General features: G+C 37.5%; 1 protein-coding gene across 1 annotated transcript; it reads left to right on the top strand.

The window, feature by feature from the left end:
- The first annotated feature begins 3,300 nt into the window (after positions 1-3,300).
- On the top strand, positions 3,301-19,954 carry LOC119075221 (O-acyltransferase like protein). The gene is made up of 12 exons (XM_037181607.1): positions 3,301-7,984; positions 9,033-9,217; positions 9,294-9,487; positions 9,932-10,227; positions 12,503-12,582; positions 16,562-16,660; positions 16,719-16,804; positions 16,868-17,035; positions 17,110-17,304; positions 18,982-19,151; positions 19,226-19,402; positions 19,519-19,954. Exons 1-12 carry the CDS (start codon positions 7,165-7,167, stop codon positions 19,824-19,826), a joined length of 2,778 nt encoding a protein of 925 aa, XP_037037502.1. The 5' UTR covers positions 3,301-7,164; the 3' UTR covers positions 19,827-19,954.
- Positions 19,955-26,703: the final 6,749 nt, after the last annotated feature.

The following is a 26,703-nucleotide window of genomic DNA, read 5'->3' as shown; positions in this document are numbered from 1 at the left end:
GATTCATGACCGAGCCAAACACAAAGGAAAGTTCGGTTGGCATGTAGAGGCGCTACCATTTTTTTCAGTATTTCATTCTTTGCGCTCTATTTTCTATCTAACTTCAATCTGGTAAATATCTAAGAAATTTCATAGTAGTCCAGTAGCCACCGAACTGCCCGTGTCCATGAAAGGTGCACGGGATGTCTTGGGCGATTTGAATAGCCCTTGGTACCCTGAAAAAGAAAAGTTCGGGTGCCAAGCTGAAATCCTGTCAGTTTTCGGGAAAAGGAGGGGGGAAGTCTGGAGTGCACTGTTTCAGTTTTCTACCATTTTCGAACACTCTGAACAAAATATTTCGTATGTTTATGGATGATATCGATAGAGAATTAAATTTCCTAAATCCTAGAAGTTTCTTCAAATTTTTTGGACGACATAGGGTGGTCCAGAAATGTGGTCAAAGTGAAGAAATATTTTGAAACATCTACTTTTTCACTGTTTTTGTTGTATTTCAGATAGAAACAATGATTTTATGCTTAGATAATGGCCCGGAAAATTCTCTACACATGTACCATTTTTCGAATGTCTAAAGCCACCTAAAGGTTACAGGGTGGTCCAAAACAATGGTTATGTCGCGTCTGTAGAGAAATATTGATACCAATTTTTAGTCATATTTGTCGCAGAAATGTTGAAGACTAAGCGATGGAATTATATTTTCACCTTTTTTGGTGAAGGAAATTGAATTCTCTATCGATATCATCCATAACAATACGAAATATTTTGTTCAGAGTGTTCGAAGATGGTCGAAAACTGAAACACTGCACTCCAGACTTCCCCCCTCCTTTTACCGAAAACTGACAGGATTTCAGCTTGGCACCCGAACTTTTCTTTTTCAGGGTACCAAAAACTATCCAAATCACCCAAGACATCCCGTGCACCTTTCATGGACACGGGCACTTCCATGGCTACTGCACTATAGCCGTGAAGTTGCTTCGCAAAAAACAGAACGCTGACATTGGCGAAATGTAATAGAAATTTACGAAAATCTATTACTTTTGAGCTTTAGTTTCCAAACATCATTTACCTATCAGAAAAGGTTGTTTTGAAATTAATACTGAAAAGAAATAGGTTTTTCCCTCAGACTATTACATTTTAGTACGTTTTGTTATGTGTCACTGAATTATTTTTTCATGACAAATGTCACTGCTGTCACTCAATGAATCAATGTGAAGTTGTTACGGAAAAAAAATTAGGCCAGTGAGAATGAAGTACTATAAAACAAGGCATCAAAACAGTAGGAGTTATGAGCAAAAACCACATAGGGCCACGAAGCGGTCTTAGTCGAAGGGCCCAAATTCGAAACTTTTTTTACCACGTTCTCTTCGTATTCAATTACCTTCCATAAAAAACTAAATCTAGCAAAATCGGATGAGATTTACTCGATTTATGTGCAAAAAACACTTAGGGCCGAGTAGCGGCCTTAGTCCAAGGGACCAAATTTGAAACTTTTTTCGCCATCATTTCTATTCGGCATTCAATTATCTCTCAAATGAAACTAAATCTAGCAAAATCGGATGAGATTTACTCGATTTATGTGCAAAAAACACTTAGGGCCGAGTAGCGACCTTAGTCCAAGAGCCCAAATTTGAAACTTTTTTCGCCACGTTCTTTTCGGTATTCAATTACCTTCCATAAAAAACTAAATCTAGCAAAATCGGATGAGATTTCCTCGATTTATGTGCAAAAAACACTTAGGGCCGAGTAGCGGCCTTAGTCCAAGGGACCAAATTTTAAACTTTTTTCAACACGTTCTTTTCGGTATTCAATTACCTTCCATAAAAAACTAAATCTAGCAAAATCGGATGAGATTTCCTCGATTTATGTGCAAAAAACACTTAGGGCCGAGTAGCGGCCTTAGTCCAAGGGACCAAATTTTAAACTTTTTTCAACACGTTCTTTTCGGTATTCAATTACCTTCCATAAAAAACTAAAACTAGCAAAATCGGATGAGATTTACTCGAATTATGTGCAAAAAGCACTTAGGGCCGAGTAACGACCTTTGAGCCCTCCCAACAAGCCCACGTTGCATCTTACCCGAAAAAACAATGTTCCGCAATTTTGTTCTACTCGTCAATACCTTTCATTTGATGTATCACAAGCAGCTATTGCGTGCGTATTTCGGTAGATATCGGGAAAAAAAATTGGAAAAAGGTTGTGATTTACTCAAGCTAGAGGGGTCATCTATGAACATAACCAAACGCTTTGCCCTTACTGTCTGCTTCCAATTCAAAGTGTTACAAACGGCATTTTAATCTTATAAGCCCCCAGTACTTCGTACGGGGCTAAAAATGTGGCGTACCGACTGCGAGTAAGCGAATAAGACCGGTCAATATCGTACAAGTCTAACAGTATTACAACAAAAGAGAGGCATCCGAATTTTACAATTATAGAAAATGGCTGACGGCGACATTTATGGTTTCTGTTTCTTGATATGACCAGCATTTATATACAAAAAAAAACCTAAAATAAAACTTCGTTAAATCGGAAAACCGACGACATGGCATACGTTCCATTAATAATCCTTTTAAAAAAGGGGGAACTTTGTGAAATAAAACCCTTTTTCTTCTTCTTTATCTTCTTTATTACATCGTCTTTCTAACTACTTGGGCTTATCTCGACAGAAGGTAGTTAAAACATTTTTTGTTTCCCTTTAAATAAAATTGGGTTACCCAATTTGGGAATGAGATAGTAGTCTGGTCTCAGTCGCCCAAAAAAAGTTGTTTTTCCGCGATCGGGTTGGTTAAAAACAATTTTTTTGATTGAATATTGTATGGACTCAGACAAATATTTTAGAGTTCAGATTACAGACGGCGCTGTAATTCATCATAGCGTCGAAATCTAAAAAGTGTAAATAAAATTCACTTTTAGTCCGATTTAAGTGAATAAAATTTCTAAATTTTCTTTGAACTACGCCACATCGGTCAAATATATGTTCGAACTACAACACAAAATGATTGCGCTGTGATTGGCCGACTTAAAAAAAAGTACCATAATGTGTGTAGGTTTGTGCCCATTGAGGAGTTGGAGAGCTGAAAATGTTCGCAATTGTATTTTCTATTCAACGTCTATTCTCTGGGACAAGTGGCTTGGCCTGTAGAGGCGCCACATTTTTTTTCATAGTACACACTTCATTCTCTGCGGCTTATTTTCATGTGAATCAACTTCACATTTGTCATTACAGAACAAATGTCACCATATGAAGTTGGTTGACATGAAAATAATGACAGCAGTAATTTTATGACAGAATGTACTAAAATAAGGGAAAACTCTATTACATTTCCTCTCAGATTCTAAACATCATTATTTGTGTCGTTCTCAAAAGTGGGCTCGAAATTTCGGACGTTCCCATCATTTCTGTCAGTACTAAAATACTTCTAGTCGCCATTTCGGAAGGTGGCACCATCTTTTTTCTGATAAAAATGATACAATAATTGCGAACATTTTGTGCTATATATCCACAATTGGTCCAAAATTATCGAAGTAACAGGAAATATGGTACAGCGCCACCTTTTTGTTTTGTAGTTAGGACATATTTTTGGCAGATTTGGCATAGATTCAAAGAAAAACGTCTGTTTTGGGGCGACTATTAGACCAGTTTCTTGTGTCACTACGCTCGCTCTACGTTTTTCGAGCTTTACAGTTATCAAATGTGATTGGAAATATTTTTTCTAGCACAAGGGCCTGGACTATACAGCCATATAAACATGATTGGTGCCTATTTCTATCTGTAAGTAGATAGATAGAACATTAGTCCATAAAAATGATATTGTTTTGTGTGACTCAAGTGGAGTCACTTACTTGAGTCACACAAAAAATTTACCATCACATCCGACATCCAATTAAAAACTGAAACCTTGACAATGACTTTCAACAAAAGAAAAATCTAATTTCAACAATACAACCATGCAAATGACCGAAAATAATTTAATTTCTTTAAAAATAGACGAAAACAAAAATCTTTTAATTCGAATATGGTCGATGTGCTCTCGTCTAGGACCGTGTACTTGTATACCCAATAATCGTGTAATACAGTGGCTATTATATCCACCCGGTTATAGATACATAACAAAACTAGTCGATTACAGAGGAAAATAATTTTTTTGTTATATTAAGGTAAAACCAAATTGACCGGTTGGTATTCGCATTGTAATTACAGGACAGTTCACATGGTGCAATTAAACAAGTGTCTTTGAGGTGATTAAATTTTGATTGTTGGATCAGTGTTTGGAAATATTTCTTTTTTGTTTTTTTTTGAAAAGACTATAATGTTGAGAGGCTGGTTGGATAAACAATAAATAAGAAACTGTGCAGTGCATTCAAACAACACAAATTTTGACGAAATATTTTGAATATTTTCGTTAAGTGAACCACATCAACTGAAAATTGATCAGTGAACAGCACAGTGCATTCGACTTTTTTTTTGTCAGATTTTCGATCTGCCTAAGTTGCGCAGCCCAACCTTAGTTGTTACAGTGTAGAATGTGTCTCCTGCAACATTCGTTTCAATTTAATTACATTTTTCCAACTGAAATCAAAAATCAATTCGTTAAAAAATCGAAATAAAGCTGTGACTCAAGCATATCGTTGAAAATAACATAATTAAACGATTGCATTTGCACATCGGACAATTAAGTATTACACACATAGTGAACATTCGTGCAATTACATAGTTTTTGCTTTTCAAAAAATATTTTAGTGCGCAATCGAAGACGGTTATGGAATTGATATATCAATCGAGTGTTACCTTTAAGAAATTTTTCAGTATTTCTTGTACCTAACGAATTCCTCTACGCGTCCGAATCTTATTCGGAATGACATTAATTTAACCCCAAACCAGGGGATTACATTTTAATCTTTCTAGACCTTTTAGTTCATAGTCCTTTCATAGTACTTTTTTTCTTTACCTGCCGAGATTGGAGCGTCGGACCTTCAGCACTCCAGTCTGGAATACTTACTTAATTTGACAGTACTTATGGGATATTATAACTGTCAAATTACGAATATTTCGAGTTATAAAAATACTAGAGTCTTGCCGGAGTTTATTTGGAACCGTTGTGTTGGAAAACCCACGAGGGATTAAATGTGACATCTAATTGCAAATTCAATATGCGACAATCTTGCCAACTTATAGAATCTTTTGACTTCTTTAAAGTGGCCTCACTGTCATCCGTTTTCACTTCGTTTTGCCTCCGCGTACATGACAGTTGAAAACAATAGAGTCTTTATGTGCTCTATTGTTTGAAATGTCACGTACACGGAGGCTCACTGTGAATGCAGACTTATGACTGATAAACTTGATTTTCGGAAAATCGGTTTTAGTACGAAACAAAAACTTAGATCGTTTGTGAGGACAATCCCTTCAAATATACTCCAGATTGTGGCTATGTTTTCTCGCGATTCAAATGATTCAAATTGTGGAACCGATGATGTTTAAAAATATATTTTTTAGAATTAAATTTGCCAATAACAAGCCTTGCTGCTAGTGTTATTCAAATTCCATTTTCCCCCTACCCTGCCCCATTTCACTCCAGACTCTTGGTTGAAGTAGAAGTTTCTATGTGAAACTCGGATCCGATTTTCATACCAAGACCAAGAGCACGAATGGGAAAGTAGTAAAATATGACATTTAGAATGAATTTCAATTGAAACCAATTGAACTAGACATAGACAAGTTAAGTTACAAAAATGTCAATTCGTCATACATGATGAACCTTCGCGAACCTTTCAATAAATAACTTTCGATGTATGACAATTCAAATCAAAAGTCCATCATTTTCATCTGTCAACACGACGTTTAAAATGTAAATATGTGTAATCATCGCGATAATTCGTATAATTTTCCTTTTGTTTGACATCACTTTGACATATGGAAACGACCGACTTTCGATACTCACTGTCACATATCATTTCTGGTAGAAGTTCCTTTTATGTCAGCTAGACAATAAAATTACAATCAGATAGCCATATGAACTGTCATACAGTTAAGCTGGTCCACAAAAACATAGAGCTCCGACGTAGGACATGGATCTTGTTGACGGTTTCACGACTTGTCAGCAAATTTCCTTTAGCTGAATATATCGCGGTGTTGTTGTAGTTCACAGGGCAAAACTTAACGAAACAACCGAATTCAGCTGAGAGAACCAGAATGGTACTTTTGGGATTTTCATGGTAGACTAGTACGTCGTCCAATTAGTCCCACGTCATAATAGAGAAAATATATTAGAAATGTACCCAAAAATTCAAACAGATAAAGTCCCAGAAAAAAACCTCTCGTCCGCTGACCCTTTTATTTAAATGTTGACAGAATTCGGTCAAATAAAGATGGACATTCCCTGGTAATTGTTGTAATTACAACCAATCCGTTTGCTTGTAAATGATTAGTGGAAAACGAAGATATTTCTAATGACTTTAAGCAAATTTGCCATTGTGTTATAAAACAATTAATTAATGTTGTCACCCAGCTTACCGTTACTATTCGTGAAACAATAAATCATTTATCAGGGGCATTACAATAGTCTGACTATCATTGTACTTATCGTCAATGAGTCTACGACCCAAATTTATTCTTCGAACGATCATTTGAAAAACCCAATCGAATAATGATCGATTTGTGTATCTGAGCTTATACTAGATCTTATGGGTATAATCATCTCATTACACTGGTTAAATGTAAGCGAATTGTAAGAAAAATGAAATTTCATTTAGCTTCATTTCCAATAGGACGAAAATTATGGAGTTTAATTTTTCTTATAACTCGCTAAAATGTGACATGTCCTCTTTCTACACTTAACTGTTGGAATGTCACTGAAAATCAATTATCTCACATTTTTCTTTAGACGTGAATGTCCATTTAAGATTCTGTACTATTTTACATTTGAAAGGAGAACGCTTGGCGAATAGTTGTTCATTCAATTGCGCCATATGTCTCAACTCCCAATGAAAAACTGAACGGAAAGGAGGCGAAAAATTCTTCTAACCATTCCGGTTTCGTTAATTTTTTTCCCCAGCTAACATTTTCAGCTAACATTTTCAACCGCATAACCATCCAAATGTTGATCAACAACGGTGCAAAATATTGATTTTGTGTTTTTAATGAAAGAGTGAAAAAAAACCTACGATTCGAATATGCAACGAAAACTAAACAGTACAAAGTGCACATACATACTTGCCGCATGCATAATTGCAAATGCAATACTTTCTAATGCACAATTCACAACAAACGAGACTGACCAGTCTGCAGAAGTGCAAACAGAAAAAATAATTTATGTTCGTGATGTAAGCCAAACAACCAACCGCGTTCCAACAACAACAACATTATTATCAACTGCATCATCATCAACTGTTGATTTTATGAATGAACCATCAGCGACCGAAAATGGAAATGCTGCTGGCGATGTGAACGATACCACTATTATACCGACAAAATCAACCGAAGATGAGACGGCAATGATTGTTGATATGATAAATGCGAAAATTGCCGCCGAACGTAGGTCCGGTAACGATCGAACGAAATCGTTTCCACAAGATTTTGACTTCAATTTGGACGATTTGGAGGATTTGAATGAACACCAGACCGAAACACTGGACGGTGGAGATGATGATGTTGTGGACGTTGTAACGGATGGTGGAAATCGGTTCGAAGAACTGACCCTCGACGAAGTGACATCGGCTAGTGATGGTAGGCAGAGAGTGCCCGATGTTGATCGTCGGAATGTTTACCGTGTTGCAAAGAGCAAGTCGAAGCCACCGATTTTGGATAGCAGTGCATTGACGTCGCGACCATGGTCAAACGGAAATGTATCGAGTTTTAAATTGTTCACCGAAATGTTTGACCAGTACCGTTGGAACGTTAACAATATTGTGGGTAATGTAAGCAGTAAATGCGGATTAGACATGGAAACTTATTTGAATGCATTAAACAGCGAGGTTGAATGGGCATTAAAAGGTAATTGTCACAGATCAATTGTTGCGAATTCAGTTTATTGTTGTGCCAATTCTTGCACGGTTTTTTAGAGGACAAAAAAAACAACAACAAAATGATTTGCGTCTTTCGGGTGTGTCCTTTAGTCTGAGACTTTCATTATTAATTTTTAGTCCCGTCCGAAGTACTAGTGGCTTATAGAACCGCTTTACCGTTTGATAGGTGTTGACAATTGAGAGATAAAAAAGGACAAAAATCGGTTTGAGTAGGCTTGGTAGAAAAAGTGCTATTTTGGACGACTGGTCAGGGTTGTTCGCAAAGTTGCACTACTCCTCATGGTCCACCATCTTCCCAGTTCTCAAACTTTAGGAATTTGAGTGATTTTTCGTATTTTTTGGGTTCTCTTAGGGACTTTTGGGATTATTGATGTAGTAGCATGTTGGTTCCCAATATTCCAGCACCCCACATGGTCCACCATCTTCCCAGTTCTACAACTTCAGAAATTTGAGTGATTTTTCGTATTTTTTTGGGTTTTCTTAGAAACTTTCGGGATTATTGATGTAGTAGCATATTGGTTCCCAAAATTCGAGCACCCCACATGGTCCACCATCTTCCCACTTCTCAAACTTCAGAAATTTGAGTGATTTTTCGTATTTTTTGAGTTCTCTTAGGGATTTTTGGGATTATTGATGTAGTAGCATATTGGTTCCCAAAATTCCAGCACCCCACATGGTCCACCATCTTCACAGTTCTAGAACTTAAAGATTTTTAAAGATTTTTGATTTTTTTTGGATTCGCTTCTGGACTTTTCGGATCATTGAGGTGGTAGTAGGTCCTACGATTACAGCCTCTTCAAAGTTCTAACAATTCAGCAACCTAATGGTCTACTATCTTCCCAGTTATAGAATTGGAAGGTATTTAAAGGATTTGCGAGGGTTTTTTTTTGGAATCCCTTCTGTACTCTTGGGATAGTTTAAGATTCCATCGTAAACATATGGCCGTAGCTCATGGAGCGTATGCTATTAGAGTGATCAAATCAAAAATTTCATCAACCTGAATGTTCTAATTTCAGCCAGCGATGCATCGGGTCGTTATAGAGGCCAACTACTATTCGGAAACGATTTCTGGGTCGGATCCAAGCAATTCTGCTTCGAAATCAACAGCGAGAGAGAGGCCGCGAAGCCTGTGTCAAAGCAACCAATTTTCAAATTTTTCGTCGCACAAATTCTGTTCAACGTATCCATCCCGACAGAGCAGGTTAGCGAAATTTTGCAAATCGATGGTCAGTTTGCCAAGAAATTGCTAAAATAAGCCAAAATTTTATATTCCACAGTTGCATGCACTTCAACTAGCACAATGTCTACCGCAAAGCTGCACGATAAACGACATTCGGAACATTTTGAACTCGGATCCGACGTCCAAGACGCTGAAGTCAATGTCTCCGACCAATCAAATAAAATTCCTCGATCTCAGAACTGTACCGGGACCGTATGATTTATGGACGGACCGGAGATTTCAATTGCTGGCGTAAGTAGAGCAAACAATGTTTTTATAACGAGGGAAATCTAGGATCCAAAAATGGATCCCACACATTCCACAATCATTTTTCACATTAAGCGTCCACAATTAGAGTCCATAATAAGATTTGAAAAACAGATTCCACAATCACATTACACAACAAGAGTCGAGTACACAACATTCCACAATCAGTTTCCACAACAAAAGTCCATAATCAGATTCCACAAACAGATTCCACAATCAGATTCCACAATCAGATTTTAAAAAAATCCGGTTGGCTGTCCGTACTTTTGGTTTACTATTTTTAATACTTACAGAGACAAATCTCACTCGACAGTGACCTAATATGTCTTGCACCTCTTGCTTATTGAATATGGCAAACTCTGCAGCAATGCAAGACCAATCAATCATTGAAACCACACCACCATACCACAACTAATCGTCTTATTTCAGCTCAATATTCATCATAATCGGATTAGTGGTGATCATCGCTACAATCTATGAATTATCAACCACATCCAACTCAACAACAGCATCGTCAACGAAACACCATCTGTCCAATGGTAATGGCATTCACACGTTGACCAACGAAAATCTCAACCATAAATATGCAAACGGCAAGCAGTTAGAGTTACATCATTTGCCGGCCGACAACAACAACACTGTAACAGATGCTGGCGATGTGGAGCACAGCAAACGGATGAATGGGATTGGCGCGGATGGGAAAGACGAGAAAACGGAAAAAGTCGGTACGTGTCAATGAAGGGAACACATTTTTTTCTCATTTTCATTCCTGTTTTCGCTTCTGGGTTCAACGTTATATTGATTGTCTGAAAACGTAAGTGGTTCGCTCGGTTTTTTGGGTGGTATATTGGATTTGGGGTACATATGGACGGTGGAAATGCAAAAGTTTTAATGTTCTCGAAAAGTTTTTGTGTAACAGATAGTCGGAGTTGGGTTGGGGCTTTTTTGATTGTTTGTTAGTTTCCGTTTAAATCCATGCGGAATTACGTTGGTAATCTGGCTGGAGGGACGACAATTTGTATGACACAAAATTCAATTGTAAAGATTATCTTTTGTTCCAATCATACTTGCATGGTACATAAAAATTGATGAGTTGGATTCATTTTCGGAAATGATTTGTTCTGCTGGATGTCTCTGACGTCTCAGATCTAGTGGACCTGAATGGATAGAAAGACTGTAAATTCGTAAAAGCCTTCTTCGCAATGTCAAGAGCTCCATTTTCGTGTTTTTATTTATTTAAATCGGTGAGCTCGTTCTGGAGATATGTCATTAACAGTAAAGTCACCACATGCTCCTCCAATGTTCGTCGTGTAAAAATACATCGAAATTATTATTCGTATGTTAATGGCTATCGACTTAAAGTTGTGTTTTTTGTAATTTCCAGTAACTCGAGGCGTAGCCGAGTGCAATGATTACACGGAAACATGGTCCCAGTGTGAGCATTTGAAGTTTTTATACTTCATTTGGTCTTGCACAACACTGATACTTGTTTCTTTTGCTTGGGTAAAACCAGCATAATGTGGTTGCTTCACCACAGACACCCGCATGTATGGATGGCGAGTCTGGTGATGAGAAAATAATATAAAAGTTTTGACTTTCATTTTATTATTGATTCGCTAGACTTTTACATGCAAAAAGGTATGACCTACTTCGTAGAGGTTAGTCATTTCTTTGCCACTGTCGTAATGGCCTGATGAGATGTGGTATTTTTGAACAGCATTATTAAATACAAAGCATCGAAAGATGCTCATATCGCAGATCGAAACAGTGGCGCAAACCCTTTGCTTCCAGTTCTATGCTTCCAGTTCTAAAAACTATGGATTTTGAAGGATTTCTGAGGTTTTTTTTGGATTCTCTTCTGGATTTATTGAATTATTGAGGTGGTAGTAGGTCAGTTCCAAAAATTATGTCACTGCACATAATCACCATGCTTCCATTTCTAGAAGTTAAGTATTCTGAAAGATTTCTGAGTTTTTTTTTGAGTTTCCTTCTGTTCTGTACTTTTGGGATTATTGAGTTGGTCAGTTCCTAAAATCTAACCACTATGGTACATCATCTTCATATATTGCTAGAACTATAGAATTTTCAAGGATTTCTGAGGTCGTTTTGGGCTCTATTCTGGACGTTCAGGATTACTGAGGTGATGATATGTAAGTTCCTACAATTCCACCACTCCGCAGTCCTAAAATTCGATTATTTTGAAGGATTTCTCAAGTTTTTCTGGGTTTCCTTCTGAACTTTTGGAATTACTGAGTAGGTAATATGTAGGTAAAATTCCTCCAACATGGTCTGCCATCTTCCCAGTTCTAGAATTGCAAGGATTTTGAGATTTTTTAGGCTTTTTTCTGGACTTACGGGGTTGTTAGGATGGTACCCCAAATGTCCATCCTAAATATAGTTCAATTTCACATTCCTTGCCGAACTGATCTACCAACATTTCAATAACTCTATAGGCTTATCAAGTCATGGACTATTATATGGACATAGGCTTTTGGTGTCTATCCTTTGAAAGCCGTAGCTCACATTAGTTTTACGTTCATGCCACTCAATTCTGTCTATTTCACATGCGTGCGATACGAAAATACTGTTCACTGAGTTGTCGAACATGTTAACAATAGAACAATAAAATCACAAACAATAGAACAGTAGACGAGGTTCTGTTGTTCTACTGTTCGTGAAGCAGCCCCATACAGAACGCTCTTCTCTTGTTCCAAATGAATTTGAAAAGTTTAACGAACAAACAATTGGCAGATCTCATCTCTTTCCTACATTTACTCAAATTGGTGATCTAGGTGCCGAAATATCACTCGTTTTCAGATTTCAGCGCTTTAATTCTCAAATTCTTCACAACCTATTCCTCGATACTTGTTCACTTGTTGTAGAATTTGTCGAGCAATTTTCATCATTTTCACTGGACAGCGAACAACTGTTGGTTTAAATACTTAAAACTATGGACATCGTTTCAGGTCTGAACACTTTTTTTAAACTTTTTTTTTACAGGTATACCACAACAACTACTGCTGAGTTTCAGTTTGCCGTCAAACGCGAGAGCCATTTTATCGGCGGATAAACTGTCACAGGTAAACACATTTTCTTAATATCAATATCTAATCCAGAAAATGAGGAATGAAGGAGGGATGGGTAGTTCAAGAATTCAGTTTAAATTTTCATTCGTTGGGGAAGAGTTGCTTGTCGGGAGCCCACATTTTTCGAGAGCTAGCTTAAAAAGGGTATTAGAAGTGAGAAAGCTATATGGCAGTTGATAGATCTGATGAATAATCAATTTCTCGAACTTCAATTGCTCTTGAAGTGTTTTCGCTCATGAAGAGTTAAGGTTCTAGAAGCCTAAAATGCGCTTGACGTGGTAAGGCTCTAAAATATTCCAAACTCTCCTAAGACCACCGAAGCACTTAAGACCATAAGGCACCTACAGAGTAAATTATTTACAGGCTTTCTGAGGGAGTTGAACCACAGGTAGAGAATAGTTTCCTGAAGAGTAAAATCACTTGAAGAAGGGCATAAAAATGAAAATGTGATACGCCATTACCCCAGGAAAAACCAGAATTTTGTTTTAATGGCCTCGAAGTGGTTTCTGAGTGTTGTTTTCCAGGGTCGGGAACGCGTTTTCGGCTGTAGCTTAGCTGTATTGAAACCTACAGAGGCGTGCGACCCATCAAATAAAAGGTATTCGCCACACGAATCGAACAGATAGAGAGTTACTTTCTTCGGCAAAGTCTCAGAGTTTTACGAGTAGAACAGATTGGCATATGTGAAAAATGTCAAAAATTGGAAATTGGTGGGTCAATTAGGGTTTTAGAGCTATTTCTCGAATGGTTGTAGATAGAGTTACTTTCTTAGTCAAATTGTCGATTTTCGTCGAATTTTCGGTTTTCGTCAAATTTTCGGTTTTCGTCAAATTTTCGGTTTTCGTCAAATTTTCAAATTTCGTCAAATTTTCGAATTTCGTCAAATTTTCTAATTTTGTCAAATTTTTGATTTTCGTTAAATTTTTGATTTTCGTCAAATTTTCGGTTTTCGTCAAATTTTCAAAATTGTACTTCAAAGACTGCGTCAAACTTTTCTCGAAGAGATTTTTGTTGGGATTAGGTAATAGGTGAGAGGTGAGCATAGGTAGACAATAGCAATGAGTAAACCAAAATTAAGCGTAACTGAAGAGAGTTAGAAAAAATTTCTCAGTTAGTGTCGTCATGTTGATAGATCTACAATCGATTTATGAACGAACACCTTGATGATACATGATTAGTGTGTTGTTTGAAGATCCGAGGCGAAACCGAGGTCAATAAACACACTAAAACTAGACTTTCAAATTTAATCCTGAGTTATACAATGGGCTTTGCGTGCTTAAAAATGAATTTACTTTTCATCCCTAGGGTTGTAATAGACCACTTCCAACCCTATGGAAGTCAAATGTATGTAAAAAAAATTGACGACTGTCACGTTCGATTTGCCCAGCCCCAAAACATTTCCACACGAATGTCAATGCGCTCCTCTATTTATAAAAAACGATTTCACCTCTCCACCTCCAACAATAATTGCCAGTGACAAAGATTTTTTTTTTCATTTTCTATTTTAAAACGATTCACAGTAGCATTACACGAATTACACCCATCGATTTTGTCACCTGTATAGAACACAAACACATTTATTTTTCCCTTAAGCAAACGTTTTATGTTGATAAAATTCGTGTGTCATTCATTCACGGGAGGAAAAGCAAACACTTTATGACTTTTGTTTTAATGGAAAAATGGAAAAGTTTGAAAAGTTAGAGTCTGGAAACGATAGATTTTAATGAAATCTCGTTGTCATATTCATTTTGTGTGGGAAATTATTTTTGTTTTTTTTTAAACACAATATTGTCCATCCCTATTACTGAAATGGGATGATTGTTCCCAGATGAATCGAACAATAAATATGTCCTATAGGGCTTCCAGCCAATCAAACAGTTTGTCTGCTGCTTACTAAAACAGTTTCATGCCACAAAATAGTTATTTATGCGTCTTATGCGACACTGTGACGGAATGAACATTTTCTATGCCAAAACACGGAAACATACATTTTACGACACAAAGCATATTGCAATCATGAGAGACTGTGGTGCAAAGGAAATTTTACCGACAACAAAAATCGCAAACATTTTCTCCACGCATCAACAGGCAGTTTCAAAAACATTCTCAGTATTAGGAGACTGGTCACGTACATGTTTAGCGAATCAGTGGGAAAATATAGCTGAATTTCCTAGGTAAATTTTCTGTGGTAAAAATTCTGTTACATTTTTCTTATGATTCGCTAAACATGCACATTCATGAAGCTTAATCTAGCATCTTTATATCGAGAGTATTTTTGCCACTTTGAGCCTGTTGAGACGTGGGAACTGTTGCAGCGATTTTTTTTATATCGTGGGTAACAATTGAATTGTACTTCAGTCTTCTTCGTTTGTAATTAACATTACTTGACGAAACGGTGTCTTTAGGAAGTGTAAAGAAAACAGACGTGACGGACGAACCGACATTTGATGTTGAAGTGTTAAGTGTGCAACGGTGCATACTTGGACGTTAGAGGTTGGTCTGATTTCGCTGTTCGCCGCTGTCGCTCCTCACCTGTTGTACCTTCATCTGATCATTCAACACGTTCACTCAGAAAGTGTTTCTTGTGACCACCATGTAGACAATCTGTAGATGTTACAAACGTTTGCAGAAAGTTTTGCATGGAGGTCTCAAAGTAATGTGAATTACAAACGAAGAATGTGGGAGATTTTCTTGATGAAGTATTTCGTCGAAACTCTAACATAGACCAGATTCTATTGTCGCCTGGCCTGACAACACTTTAGATTTTTTGTTTTTTTTTTTTCAAAACCGCAATGTACCAAGAGGCAAAAAACAGTTCAATTCCGTCACTGCACAAATAAAGTTTCTCGTTCAATATTTCCAAGTCTACGTTTCCATCCAAGTAGATAAATTGTGAACCGGTTTATAAAAATAAAGCTCGGTGCGTTCATCCGGCGCAACGTTGTATATGATATGGTTTTATTGAAATGCAAATGAGAAAATATGACAATCAATGGCTGGCTGTGAAGTGATAGATTAAATACATCAAAAGCGAAATTCGAAGCGATATATCGATGAGTTAATTCAACAATTATTTTAGGGGAAAATCATTTAGTGGATACGCGATTTACAGTAATTTTCCACACTTTCCACTTATTACTTTTCGCATTCAGGTAATATTCGATAACTTCCAACTAATTCTCCGTCCTTTCCACTTTGATTAATTACCGTTCCTTCATTTTCTTTCGCAAACAGTTCTTTTCGAGTGGCTTCCGGTTCGCATCCGATCCCTTACACCTTAAAATTGAAATTGAAATTGAAATTTATGTTTCAGTTAGTTTCCACGCTGTTTGCGAACCGGAAGTCACTGGAAAAGAACCGTGAACGAAAGAAAATGAACCGAAAGTGATGACTGAAAATAAACCGATTCATTTATACACCCTCTCGTTCCCTTAAAATCCGAAGGTGTAGTCGAGGGCGTAGTCGCAACTTCAATTCTTCCCGTTTTGCTTGCAACATCCATAAAATAGTAGATTACAGTGGATGTTGCGAAAGTAGTTTATTACATGATCTAACAGTTTTGTGAGAAAAGCAAACTCACTCGTGTGTTTTTTAAGCATCTTGTCTCGGTAACTGTCATTTGGTCAAGTGTAGAGTTTGTATATCTGAGCCGAAGGCGAAAATCCCAAATCTGTTTCCGAATAAATGTGTATTTAGCAGCATCCAATGTTTTCTGGTTCATTAACTGCCCCATGTCGATAACCACAAAGAAATTCGCGTAAAATGAACCGAATCTATTCTTCATGTAATGGATCATTTTCGAACGGGGCAAACTGCTATGTAATGGTCAACTTTCGCGTGGGGCGGGCATTAAAATAATTTCCATCCGCTTGCATTGACAGATTTCCTGTACAGTATCCCACACCCGGATAAAATTATAAAGTGTTTTCTTGAAAACCTTTCAATGCGTTCATAACCACAGCATTCTTTCTAGGATTCGGTGACGTGCATCCATGGAATGAGAGTATTTTCAATGTTATGGACCATAATGGTACACACATATCTACAGACATTCGGCATATCGGAAAATAAGGTAACTTGACCGGAAGGCTGGCACCAATGGCATTGTTTGAATTTTGTTCTTTTTGTAGTACCAGAAAACGATGACCGAAAGGGGTTTCTTCTTCCAAATTATTGGAAATGCAAACTATGCGGTAGATACATTCTTCTATCTTAGGTTGGTACAGACTTCGTACAGCATTCCTTGTGGATAAAAATTAAAAATCACAATTTTCCACAGCGGCCTGTTGGTAACCCTGCTATTCCTACGGAGTGCTGACAAATTATCCAACAAAAAGCAGACAATTGCAACGGACACAAAGCAGAGTGTTCTTCTGTTCCTATACCGATATTTAAGACTAACTCCTGCGTACTTTGTGGCACTACTAATATCGGAAGTGTCGTTTAAGTAGGATATCGCTCCGAATCGTCCAACGACCACAATTCGAATTGAAAAATTAATTTTGTTTTTTTTTCCAACAGGGACACCTACAACAATTCGGTTTTCCCGTACGGCCTAACCGATCATTTGACATGTCCAACACATTGGTGGCGTAACATGCTCTACATTCAAAATTGGTTTCCATTTCCCGAATTGTGTATGATTTGGTCATGGTACTTGGCGAACGATATGCAGTTCTACATTTGGGCAGTTATCATTCTCATTTTGTCGACGCGGTGAGTGTATTTTAATTAGACAGACCGTGCTGTATGCATGGGAAATATGTGAGAAGGTCCAAGGAGGCTGGGTAAATGTGTAGATGTTATTGGACTAAAAATTGGAATTTTGATTGCAATAATGGTACAAAAAAAAGTTGTCCCATGGATGTAAGGGAAGCTGGCGGAGACTCGATGAAATATTAAAATTTCGATTTTTGTAAGGTCGTTTCAGCGGGGATCTATCAAAAAACATATACTGCACAATACTCATACAGACAGACGGACATAGATCTTTAAACAGTTGTGAGCTCTCGAACAGATTGTTTCCCCTTGGCTAGTTCCCAGAATTATATAATTATAGTCAATGTATATTCGAAATATATTAGAACTAGATGAATCCTTCGGAGTGATGGAATTCTAGGAACTGACCTTCAGACACCTCAATCTTTCCTCAAGTCCAGAGTAGACTAGTCCTAGTCCTAGCACTGGGAAGTAGATGGACCCTTCGGAGTGATGGAATTATAGGAACTGACATCCAAGAACATCAATCTTTCCCAAATCCATAGGAGAAAACAAAAAGCTGCTGGAAATGCTAGTTTTGCCTGAGTTCTAGCCTTGTGATGTATTTGGGAAGACTCAGTCCCAGCCATATAGTTGCATATCATTCAAATGTTTCATAGTCTTGTAATTTCTTGAGTGAAAATCGTTTTAAACTCTTATTAATTTCCACAAATTTCTGTGAAAAAAAAAACTTCTGAAAAAAGTACTTGTGAGCTGTGGCACCTGTTTCTTTGATATGTCAGAGCTCGGCCAGCTATCGTTGGTAGGATATGCAATTACCTTTCCAAAAAGCCCTAACACGTCAAAATTGAATAAGAATTGTTCAGGAAAATGAGCCTCAAAGTTAGTGGTTTGTTTGGGGGGACTTTTCCGAGAATCCTCCATAGACCGGGCAGTTCTGGTCTTTTGACGAAAAAGTTGTTTTATGAGTTTTAGGTATTGGATCAGAGTTTCTGAAACCGTTGAGACCACTAAAAGATATTTTGATTTGAAGGAGATATCCGAGTTTTAAGTTTTGCAGTAAAACCGGTTTTAACCAAGAAAAAAATTTAGTTCGGAAACTCCTTGAATCATATACTGCAGTCAAAATACTTCAATACTCGCCAGCGAGCGGAACGACTTTTTCTGACATAACAGCCCGGACTAAACGTCATCATTGAAAGAAGAAGTCTTTCATACGTCCACCAAAATGTTGTCCAATTTCATCATCGAACTGAATACCACCGTGTGATTAAAACTTCCATCACGTCCGCTGGTGTGTCAAAAGAAAATCGAATTTAAATCGGATCTATGACTTCACTTTAACTCACCCGCAAACACTTGAATACAGAAAATGGAACGATGAAACACTGGCAACAACATTTGCATTTATATTCAATCTCCGAACGTTATACAACACGGTCGCATATTTCAAAGCCGAGCGATCAATTGGAAACATTTGATTGAGTTTGTATAATTTCCAATTTTATTCTCTCCACCCCAAACAAATATTATAAAAAAATGCCGAAGCTCCCAACCTCCCCATTAGCTGACTAAATTTGCCAATAAAAATATTTCCTTTTATGAACAAGAACCAAAACCGTTCAATTGTATACTCATACCCATTCTGTGTGTGCTCATTTTGCGAACCTTTAGCCACTTCAAAACATCTGTGACATTGGTTTTTGCCTTTTTGCTCGGCTCGTGGGTAATATCGGCTGCAGTTTCACTGAACGTCAATTACATTTTCCGTATATCAAATCCGTTGGAATCGTTTGGATATCTATACGACCAAGTGTACACACGTATCGGTCCGTACATAATGGGTATGTTCTTTTGCTGTCCGGATGACGTTCTCATACTGCCTTGTAAATAACAAATTTCCCATGAACCATCTTAGGCATGATAGCCGGCTACATAATCAATCGATTCAAGGAACCGCCAAAGGTATCATCCACATTTAACATTTTCATGTGGTTTGTATCGATGGCAACTCTGTCGCTGTGCGTGTTCGGTATATGGAATGGTTCTTTGGATAGAATCGACACAGCGTTCTACATCAGTCTGGGACATACAGGTAACAAAAAAAAATGAAAAGTTTCATGTAGATCAAACGAATCGAAAAAGAAACATCGGGATCTTGCCAGAGGCTTTTCATTTTGTGAAAATTAAATTGTCTTTTCCATTATCCAGCCTGGGGATTTGCCTTAATTTGGATCACACTATCCTGTAAATGGGGACTGGCCCAACCGATCAACGATTTCCTTTCATATCCCGCGTTTCTGCCATTGAGTCGATTGACCTATTGCACCTATTTGCTGCATCCGATCACGCAAGTAGTGACATCGTTTCAGATGCAAGGGCCGCTACATATACGGCACTTAATGGTGTTTACGATATTTCTGGGTAACGCAGTCATATCGTATGTATGTGCATTCATTGCGTCGGTAATGTTCGAGGCTCCTGTTGTAAGGATACTGAGAGTTATATTTAGGAAGTGAGAGAAAAGCAAAAGTGATATGGAAATTGCTTTTTCTTTTGTAACTTTTTGTATGCATGAACGTACCATTAGTAGGTCATTATTAAATTATTGTAAATTATATTTTGTAAATAAAATGAAATAAGAAAAGAACTCAATGTTGTCAGTATCATTCCGTTGTCAGAGAACCAACCGAAAACATAACCTAAAAAATCAGTGCAGACCTAGGATCCCATGATTCTTATTCAGAGTTTCATTTTATGAGCTTAAAAAATATACTTAAAGGGTGTGGCTTGACTACTTCAAATTGTCAGGCTACGTTTTGTATAAAAGACAATCTAGGAACCATCATGGAAACATGTTGGTTATGCCAAGAACAACCCAAATTCATCGAAAAACTTGATGGAAGTTGAGAAATGCTAGTGGAATCACTTAGAATCCCGAAATGTAGGAACCATCATGAAAACAGGTTGGTTATGCCAAGCAAAACCCAAATTCACCGAAAAACCTGATGGAAGTTGAGAAGTGCTAGTGGAATCACTTAGAATCCCGAAATGTAGGAACCATCATGGAAACAGGTTGCTTATGCTAAGAACAACCCAAATTCATCGAAAAACCTGATGGAAGTTGAGAAATGCTAGAGGAATCACTAAGAATCCCGAAATGTAGGAACCATCATGGAAACAGGTTGGTTACACCAACAACAACTCAAATTCATCAAAAAACCTGATGGAAGTTGAGAAATGCTAGTGGAATCACTTAGAATCCCGAAATGTAGGAACCATCATGAAAACAGGTTGGTTATGCCAAGCAAAACCCAAATTCACCGAAAAACCTGATGGAAGTTGAGAAGTGCTAGTGGAATCACTTAGAATCCCGAAATGTAGGAACCATCATGAAAACAGGTTGGTTATGCCAAGCAAAACCCAAATTCACCGAAAAACCTGATGGAAGTTGAGAAGTGCTAGTGGAATCACTTAGAATCCCGAAATGTAGGAACCATCATGTAAACAGGTTGGTTATGCCAACAACAACCCAAATTCATCGAAAAACCTGATGGAAGTTGAGAAATGCTAGTGGAATCACTTAGAATCCTGAAATGTAGGAACCATTATGGAAACAGGTTGCTTATGCTAAGAACAACCCAAATTCATCGAAAAACTTGATGGAAGTTGAGAAAGCTAGTGGAATGACTTAGAATCCCGAAATGTAGGAACCATCATGGAAACAGGTTGGTTATGCCAAGAACAACCCAAATTCATCGAAAAACCTGATGGAAGTTGAGAAATCCTAGAGGAATCACTTAGAATCCCGAAATGTAGGAACCATTATGGAAACAGGTTGGTTATGCTAAGAACAACCCAAATTCATCGAAAAACCTGATGGAAGTTGAGAAATGCTAGAGGAATCACTTAAAATCCCGAAATCTAGGAACCATCATGCAAACAGGTTGTTTATGCCAAGCAAAACCCAAATTCATCGAAAAACCTGATGGAAGTTGAGAAATGCTAGTGGAATCACTTAGAATCCCGAAATGTAGGAACCATCATGGAAACAGGTTGGTTATGACAAGAACAACCCAAATTCACCGAAAAACCTGATGGAAGTTGAGAAGTGCCAGAGGAATCACTTAGAATCCCGAAATGTAGGAACCATCATGTAAACAGGTTGGTTATGCCAAGAACAACCCAAATTCATCGAAAAACCTGATGGAAGTTGAGAAATCCTAGAGGAATCACTTAAAATCCCGAAATCTAGGAACCACCAACAGATCGGTTATGTTAAAGTTGAAAGTTGAGAAATTTTTTTTTTTTTTAATTCAATATCTCGGCCAAATTTCAACAAGGGCCTACTTTTGGGAAATTGAATTTTTCCAGAATCTGCCAAATTTTCTAATAGCAAATTCTAGCAAATTTTGGCAAATGTTGGAAAATTTTAGCAAATTATGTCAATTTGGAAAATTCAATTTCCCAAAAATAGGCCCTGCCTCAACCGTGTAATTGCTAGTCGAATTCGTACGGATGCCGAGACATCCAAATTTAGGGGCTTTTGGGGTCCAGAAAGGAGAGTCAAAAAGTTGCTATGAAGATGTTGATCAACTCCCATTTTTTTACATTTTTGTAGTAGTGGACCTGCGTCACGCTCGCTTACTGACGCATGAGCATGATTACAAATTTCATAGTTCGTGCAATAACAGCCAGATTTGTCGATTCAACTGAATTTTTCCTTTTATAAGATGAAATAATTCTGCTGACTGAGTATCACAATTTGCTCTAAGAGATTTAATTTGCACAACAAGCAGAAAACCAAAACAAAAGTTGGCTGGCCAAAGAATAAATTTGTTCGTCAGAAAAAATTGCCACTGTCTTCTCCTCAACATTTTCATTCTTTCGTTCATCAAATTTGTCTCCATTGACAACATATTGACTTCACCTTTATACGTAATTAATTGAAGAAAAACGTTTCGCAATTCGTGATTTCGGCATCAAGTACCAAACAGAAACGAATTAAATAACTGAAACTGAACGCTGGCTGAATCGAACACAGCACAGACATTCCCATCATATTTTCGGGTTATTTGTTTGAACAAACTAGCAATCGAATTCGGTGCCTAATTCATTTGTGTACCGTATCAACTGTTCAGATCAAAACCATTGATAATGTTTGTCGAACTTGTTTACTATTCTTTTACTGAGCGCAATTTCTTACTTGTTATATGTGTTACCGTAGCTGCTATTTCCGTCACTCACGTAAGCACTTCACTTTTCACACGCAGCGTCAGTTTCATACAAGGAAACGTTGAAATTTATAGGTTTGTTCCAAGTAACTGTAAACACGAACTTTGACAACCCGAACAACGACAATTTCATCCATAGCAACGTCGCTTACGTGATATTTCATACAAATCGAGCAACGTCGCCTACGCGATTTACACAGCGATATTATTGAGGTTATGGTTCTATGGATGAAATTTGACAATTCATATGGCCTTGGAACAAACCTATTTTTCGGTTTACTTTTTCTAGATCCCGTTCACTTAAATTCAAATTGTAGGCACACTTACGGCGTGAATACTCTCTACAGAAACTTAACAGTGTGTTAAAACACTGTAAAAACAATTTCATACAAAATAGTTTTTGGCATATAATCCCATATAATCACCAAATAATCCTTGTCATAAAATCAGTGATTTACCCCTCGGTGTTGATGTGACACATGTGTGAACTTAGCCTTGAGTGCGAGGATATTCCGGAAAAAGGACCAACCGGCAGTCGTCAAAACATTCTCAATTTGGTGGTGGTTAGTCTTATGCATGGACATGTTTAGAGAATTATAAGAAAAATGTATTTTTTGACGTAAATTTTCTATGTAAAAATTTGTCACAAAGAGGTGAGAAACAGGACAATTCCGTCATAGAATTGCAAAACGGTCTATAATACTTAGCGAAAGAAAAGACTGCTCGCATTAAATATTTCTGGTTGTTTTTACATTGCTAACTGGCAAGGGGCTACTCAACCAATACAAGCGACCTAATAAATCAAAATCCGACCTCCGAAATTTTCTCATTTATTCTAGAACTGAAAGACAATACTGGCTGCTTTGCAAACTCCACCACAAATTCGCAGCAAAAAACCACCGACAAAATTCACAAACGTCAACACATCTAAACCACAAACGAAAAAATTCGAGATCGAAACAGCCTTCTTTTTCTCAATTCATTCACTTAACGTGAGCGCTGGGAAAGGGAAAAGCGTTGGCTTTGTTTGTGAACCTATTTTCTGGTTTAGCGTTTCATTTATAGGCATTGTCAGCTGGGGGTATTTTCAGTGATACCAAACGTCCTGTATAAGGTTTCAACTTCGCTGGATCATCAATCAACAATAATTTCTGCAAATTTGTTTTATTTCTTGTTGTTTCTCCCGAAATACGGTTGCGGAGGTGTCTTTCAGTTCTTGAAAAAAAAAATATTTTTTATTTTTTATTTATTACTCAAGTACCAATACAATTAATAAACTTAAAACGAACATTTAAAAATATCACTTAGAAGAACTGGCACGGTGGGGCTGAACGAACTTTAAATAAACATGTCGACTTCCATTTCGGTTCTTTTCATAGCTGAGTTAGGGAAGGCGTGACTATCCAACGGCACATGTTGCAGGCGCAATCGCTGAGCCGTTTCTGAGAACTAGGAATATCGTCGCCTGGCTCCGCGGAAGTTGATGGACCAGTGGGTATCGAAGAATCTGGCACACGGTTCAAAAACAATGCACTTTTAAACTACGTAAAAGGTGAACTCGCACACGCAAGTTTATTGCTGCAAATGCTTTTTAGCCATGTCATCGACTTAATGACACCTTTTACAAAATTTTGGTATTGAAAATTTGTGTGCGAGTTCACCTATTACGTAGTTGAAAAATGCGTTGTTTTAGCACCGTGTGTCAAATTACCCCACGCCGACCAGTGTTTGAAACTGGAATCGGTAGAGGGACAAATTCTAAGAACAACCATGTAAAAATTATTGCTCTCGGTCATTTGGTCGCACAGCAATAGAAGCGGAAAGTCGAAAATTCCACCTCTTCAAGGGGTGATGCCTCCTCGACGAAGTTCTCGATCCAGCACTTTAATAGCGTTTCTAGACAAGGTAAATATATAATAAAATTTTTTTGAAAGTGGTCTCTTTTGGTACATTTTCATACCTTGCCGGTTGGAATATTTCAACACAATCTACCTTGTTAAAGTTAGCCTGAAGTCTAAGCTTTCCAATGATACCGAATATGCCATGTATGATTCTCAGCAAGAACTATTTATGATAAAGATTTTGCATCGAGGTCGGGCTACTAGCTAGGGTCATTGAAAACAATGTAGCAATGTAAAAACAACCAGAAATATTTAATGGCAGTCAGTAATAATACCTCTAGCTATTTTGGGGACAACTAAAATGTTCCCCCAAACATCGACCTACATGTTATATGAGAAATTCATTAAGACTCTCCGTCCAGAAAGACATTTATAATAATCCCATTGAGTTCGTTATGTCATTCATGGAATTTTCGATACACTAAACCGGATATTATTTCATTTAACATAATAATACACAAGACCCGACCACTCACCGAATATATTGGGATTGAGAGAAAGAGCAACATTCTCATCTAAAACATGATACAATTTTATCATCCTATCCATTCGACAAATAAAGATGTCCAATATGGAGCGCATAACCGTTGTAAGGATAAATAAATTGGCGAATGAATGCGATGATGAATTATTTATAGGATCTATTGACATATTAAATACAAAAAGATTGAGGAACGGTATAAATGTGGACGAAAATAGGATTACTTTTCTGTAATACGGCCCACTCGTCGACTCGTCTGTATTTCTTACCGATTTTTTTTGTGTGTATTTTTGTTAGGCAGAGGTGTTAAGATGAGGTTGGAAAAGAAAACTATTTGATGAAATTCAGCGTAATTGTGTCAATTTGGAGAAACGATGGATACTGTTCGGAAAGGGAAAATAGAAAGTCAATTTGTCTACGCGGCATTCGTTCTATTTTAAAGGTAGTTGATACCAATTAGGTAAACCATTTGAGCAAATAACGGGACAAATTTTATTTGTAATTAGTTAGTTGATGGGACGGTTTGGGTCAGTGGTAGCGTACTAGCCTTCTACCAAGAAATCCCAGTGAGGATAAAGTCTCTATGGGATTTTTCTTCAATGATGCTATACATAGAAAGCCCATCCAAGCTTCATAATTTGGATAGTTGGGGTATTTGATGACCTCAACAAACCGTAAACACAAGAATGCCATGAATGAAGCAACCCATGCACTCTGTGTATAAATATCTGAGTCTAACTTTAGGCGGAGATGTAATTAACACCAGAAGACATCCGTAAGGCTTGCTAAGACCTATAGGTGTGGTTCAGAATTCACATTAGGCATGTGATCACAACAAACTCAGGAGCTACGGCTACTTCTTCTTTTTCAGCCTGTTTCTATCCACTGCCTCGTCCACTGCTGGATGTAAGCCTCTCCAACTTCTTTCCATTTCGTACGATCAATTGCCATTTGCTGCCAGTTTGTACCTGTAATATTCTTAATTCCGTTTGTCCATCTCTCTGGTGGTCTACCTATAGCTCGTCTTTTATATGGTCGCCAGTTCATGATCTTTTTGGTCCAACGTTCGTCTGTTCTTCTTGCAATATGTCCCGCCCAGCTCCATTTCAGAGATGCTATTCTTTCCATGACATCAACGACCCTGGTTTGTTGTCGAATCCATTGATTCGTCATTCTGTCTCTGAGTGGTATTCCAAGCATACTCCGTTCCATGGCTCTTTGTGTCACTCTCAATTTATCTTCGGATGCTTTCGTTGACGTTAACGTTTCCGCTCCATATGTGAGCACAGGAAGGACACAAGTGTCGAAAACTTTGCGTTTTTAATTTAATTTTTCGAAAATAATTGAAATTGAAACAGGTTCATAAGTTCAAAGGTCGAAACTATGAAAGTCGAAAATTATAGAGATGGGAAGATAGTGGATCATGTAGAGCAATTAAACTTTAGGAAGGAGCCTACAGTTACATCAATAATTCCAAAATTTAGAAGACAACCAACAAAAGCATGTAAAATCCATCAAAATCTTGAAGTTCTTGGGCTGAGAAGAGTTGGAAATAGTCAATGCTGGAAAAAAAATTCAATACTTCGGTAAGTGGATAAAGGGACTTGCGTCACACTTCAACTGTAAGTGGTTTTTTGGACGATCAAGACTAGTTAGTTATAGTTAGTGTAAGTGGGTAGGGTAGTTACCCTAGCACCTATCCCTCTAGTGGGCCTGTTGTGCTTACCCACGCTGGACTATCTACAATCAAGAAGTTCGATTGAGGAAGTCCAGGACGCTT

This window comes from Bradysia coprophila, unplaced genomic scaffold (genome assembly GCF_014529535.1).
Source record: "Bradysia coprophila strain Holo2 unplaced genomic scaffold, BU_Bcop_v1 contig_193, whole genome shotgun sequence".
In the NCBI taxonomy this organism is placed as follows: Eukaryota; Metazoa; Arthropoda; class Insecta; order Diptera; family Sciaridae; genus Bradysia; species Bradysia coprophila.
Note: the sequence above shows the minus strand (reverse complement) of the source record. Positions and strands in the feature narration are given on the sequence as shown.

Bases quoted from the DNA above. Each gene is read 5' to 3' on its own strand.
- LOC119075221 (XM_037181607.1), top strand. From the start codon at position 7,165: ATGCAACGAAAACTAAACAGTACAAAGTGCACATACATACTTGCCGCA. The intron at 10,228-12,502 runs GTACGTGTCAAT...TTTTTTTTACAG, and splicing joins CGAGAAAACGGAAAAAGTCG to GTATACCACAACAACTACTG. The intron at 19,152-19,225 runs GTATGTTCTTTT...GAACCATCTTAG, and splicing joins TATCGGTCCGTACATAATGG to GCATGATAGCCGGCTACATA.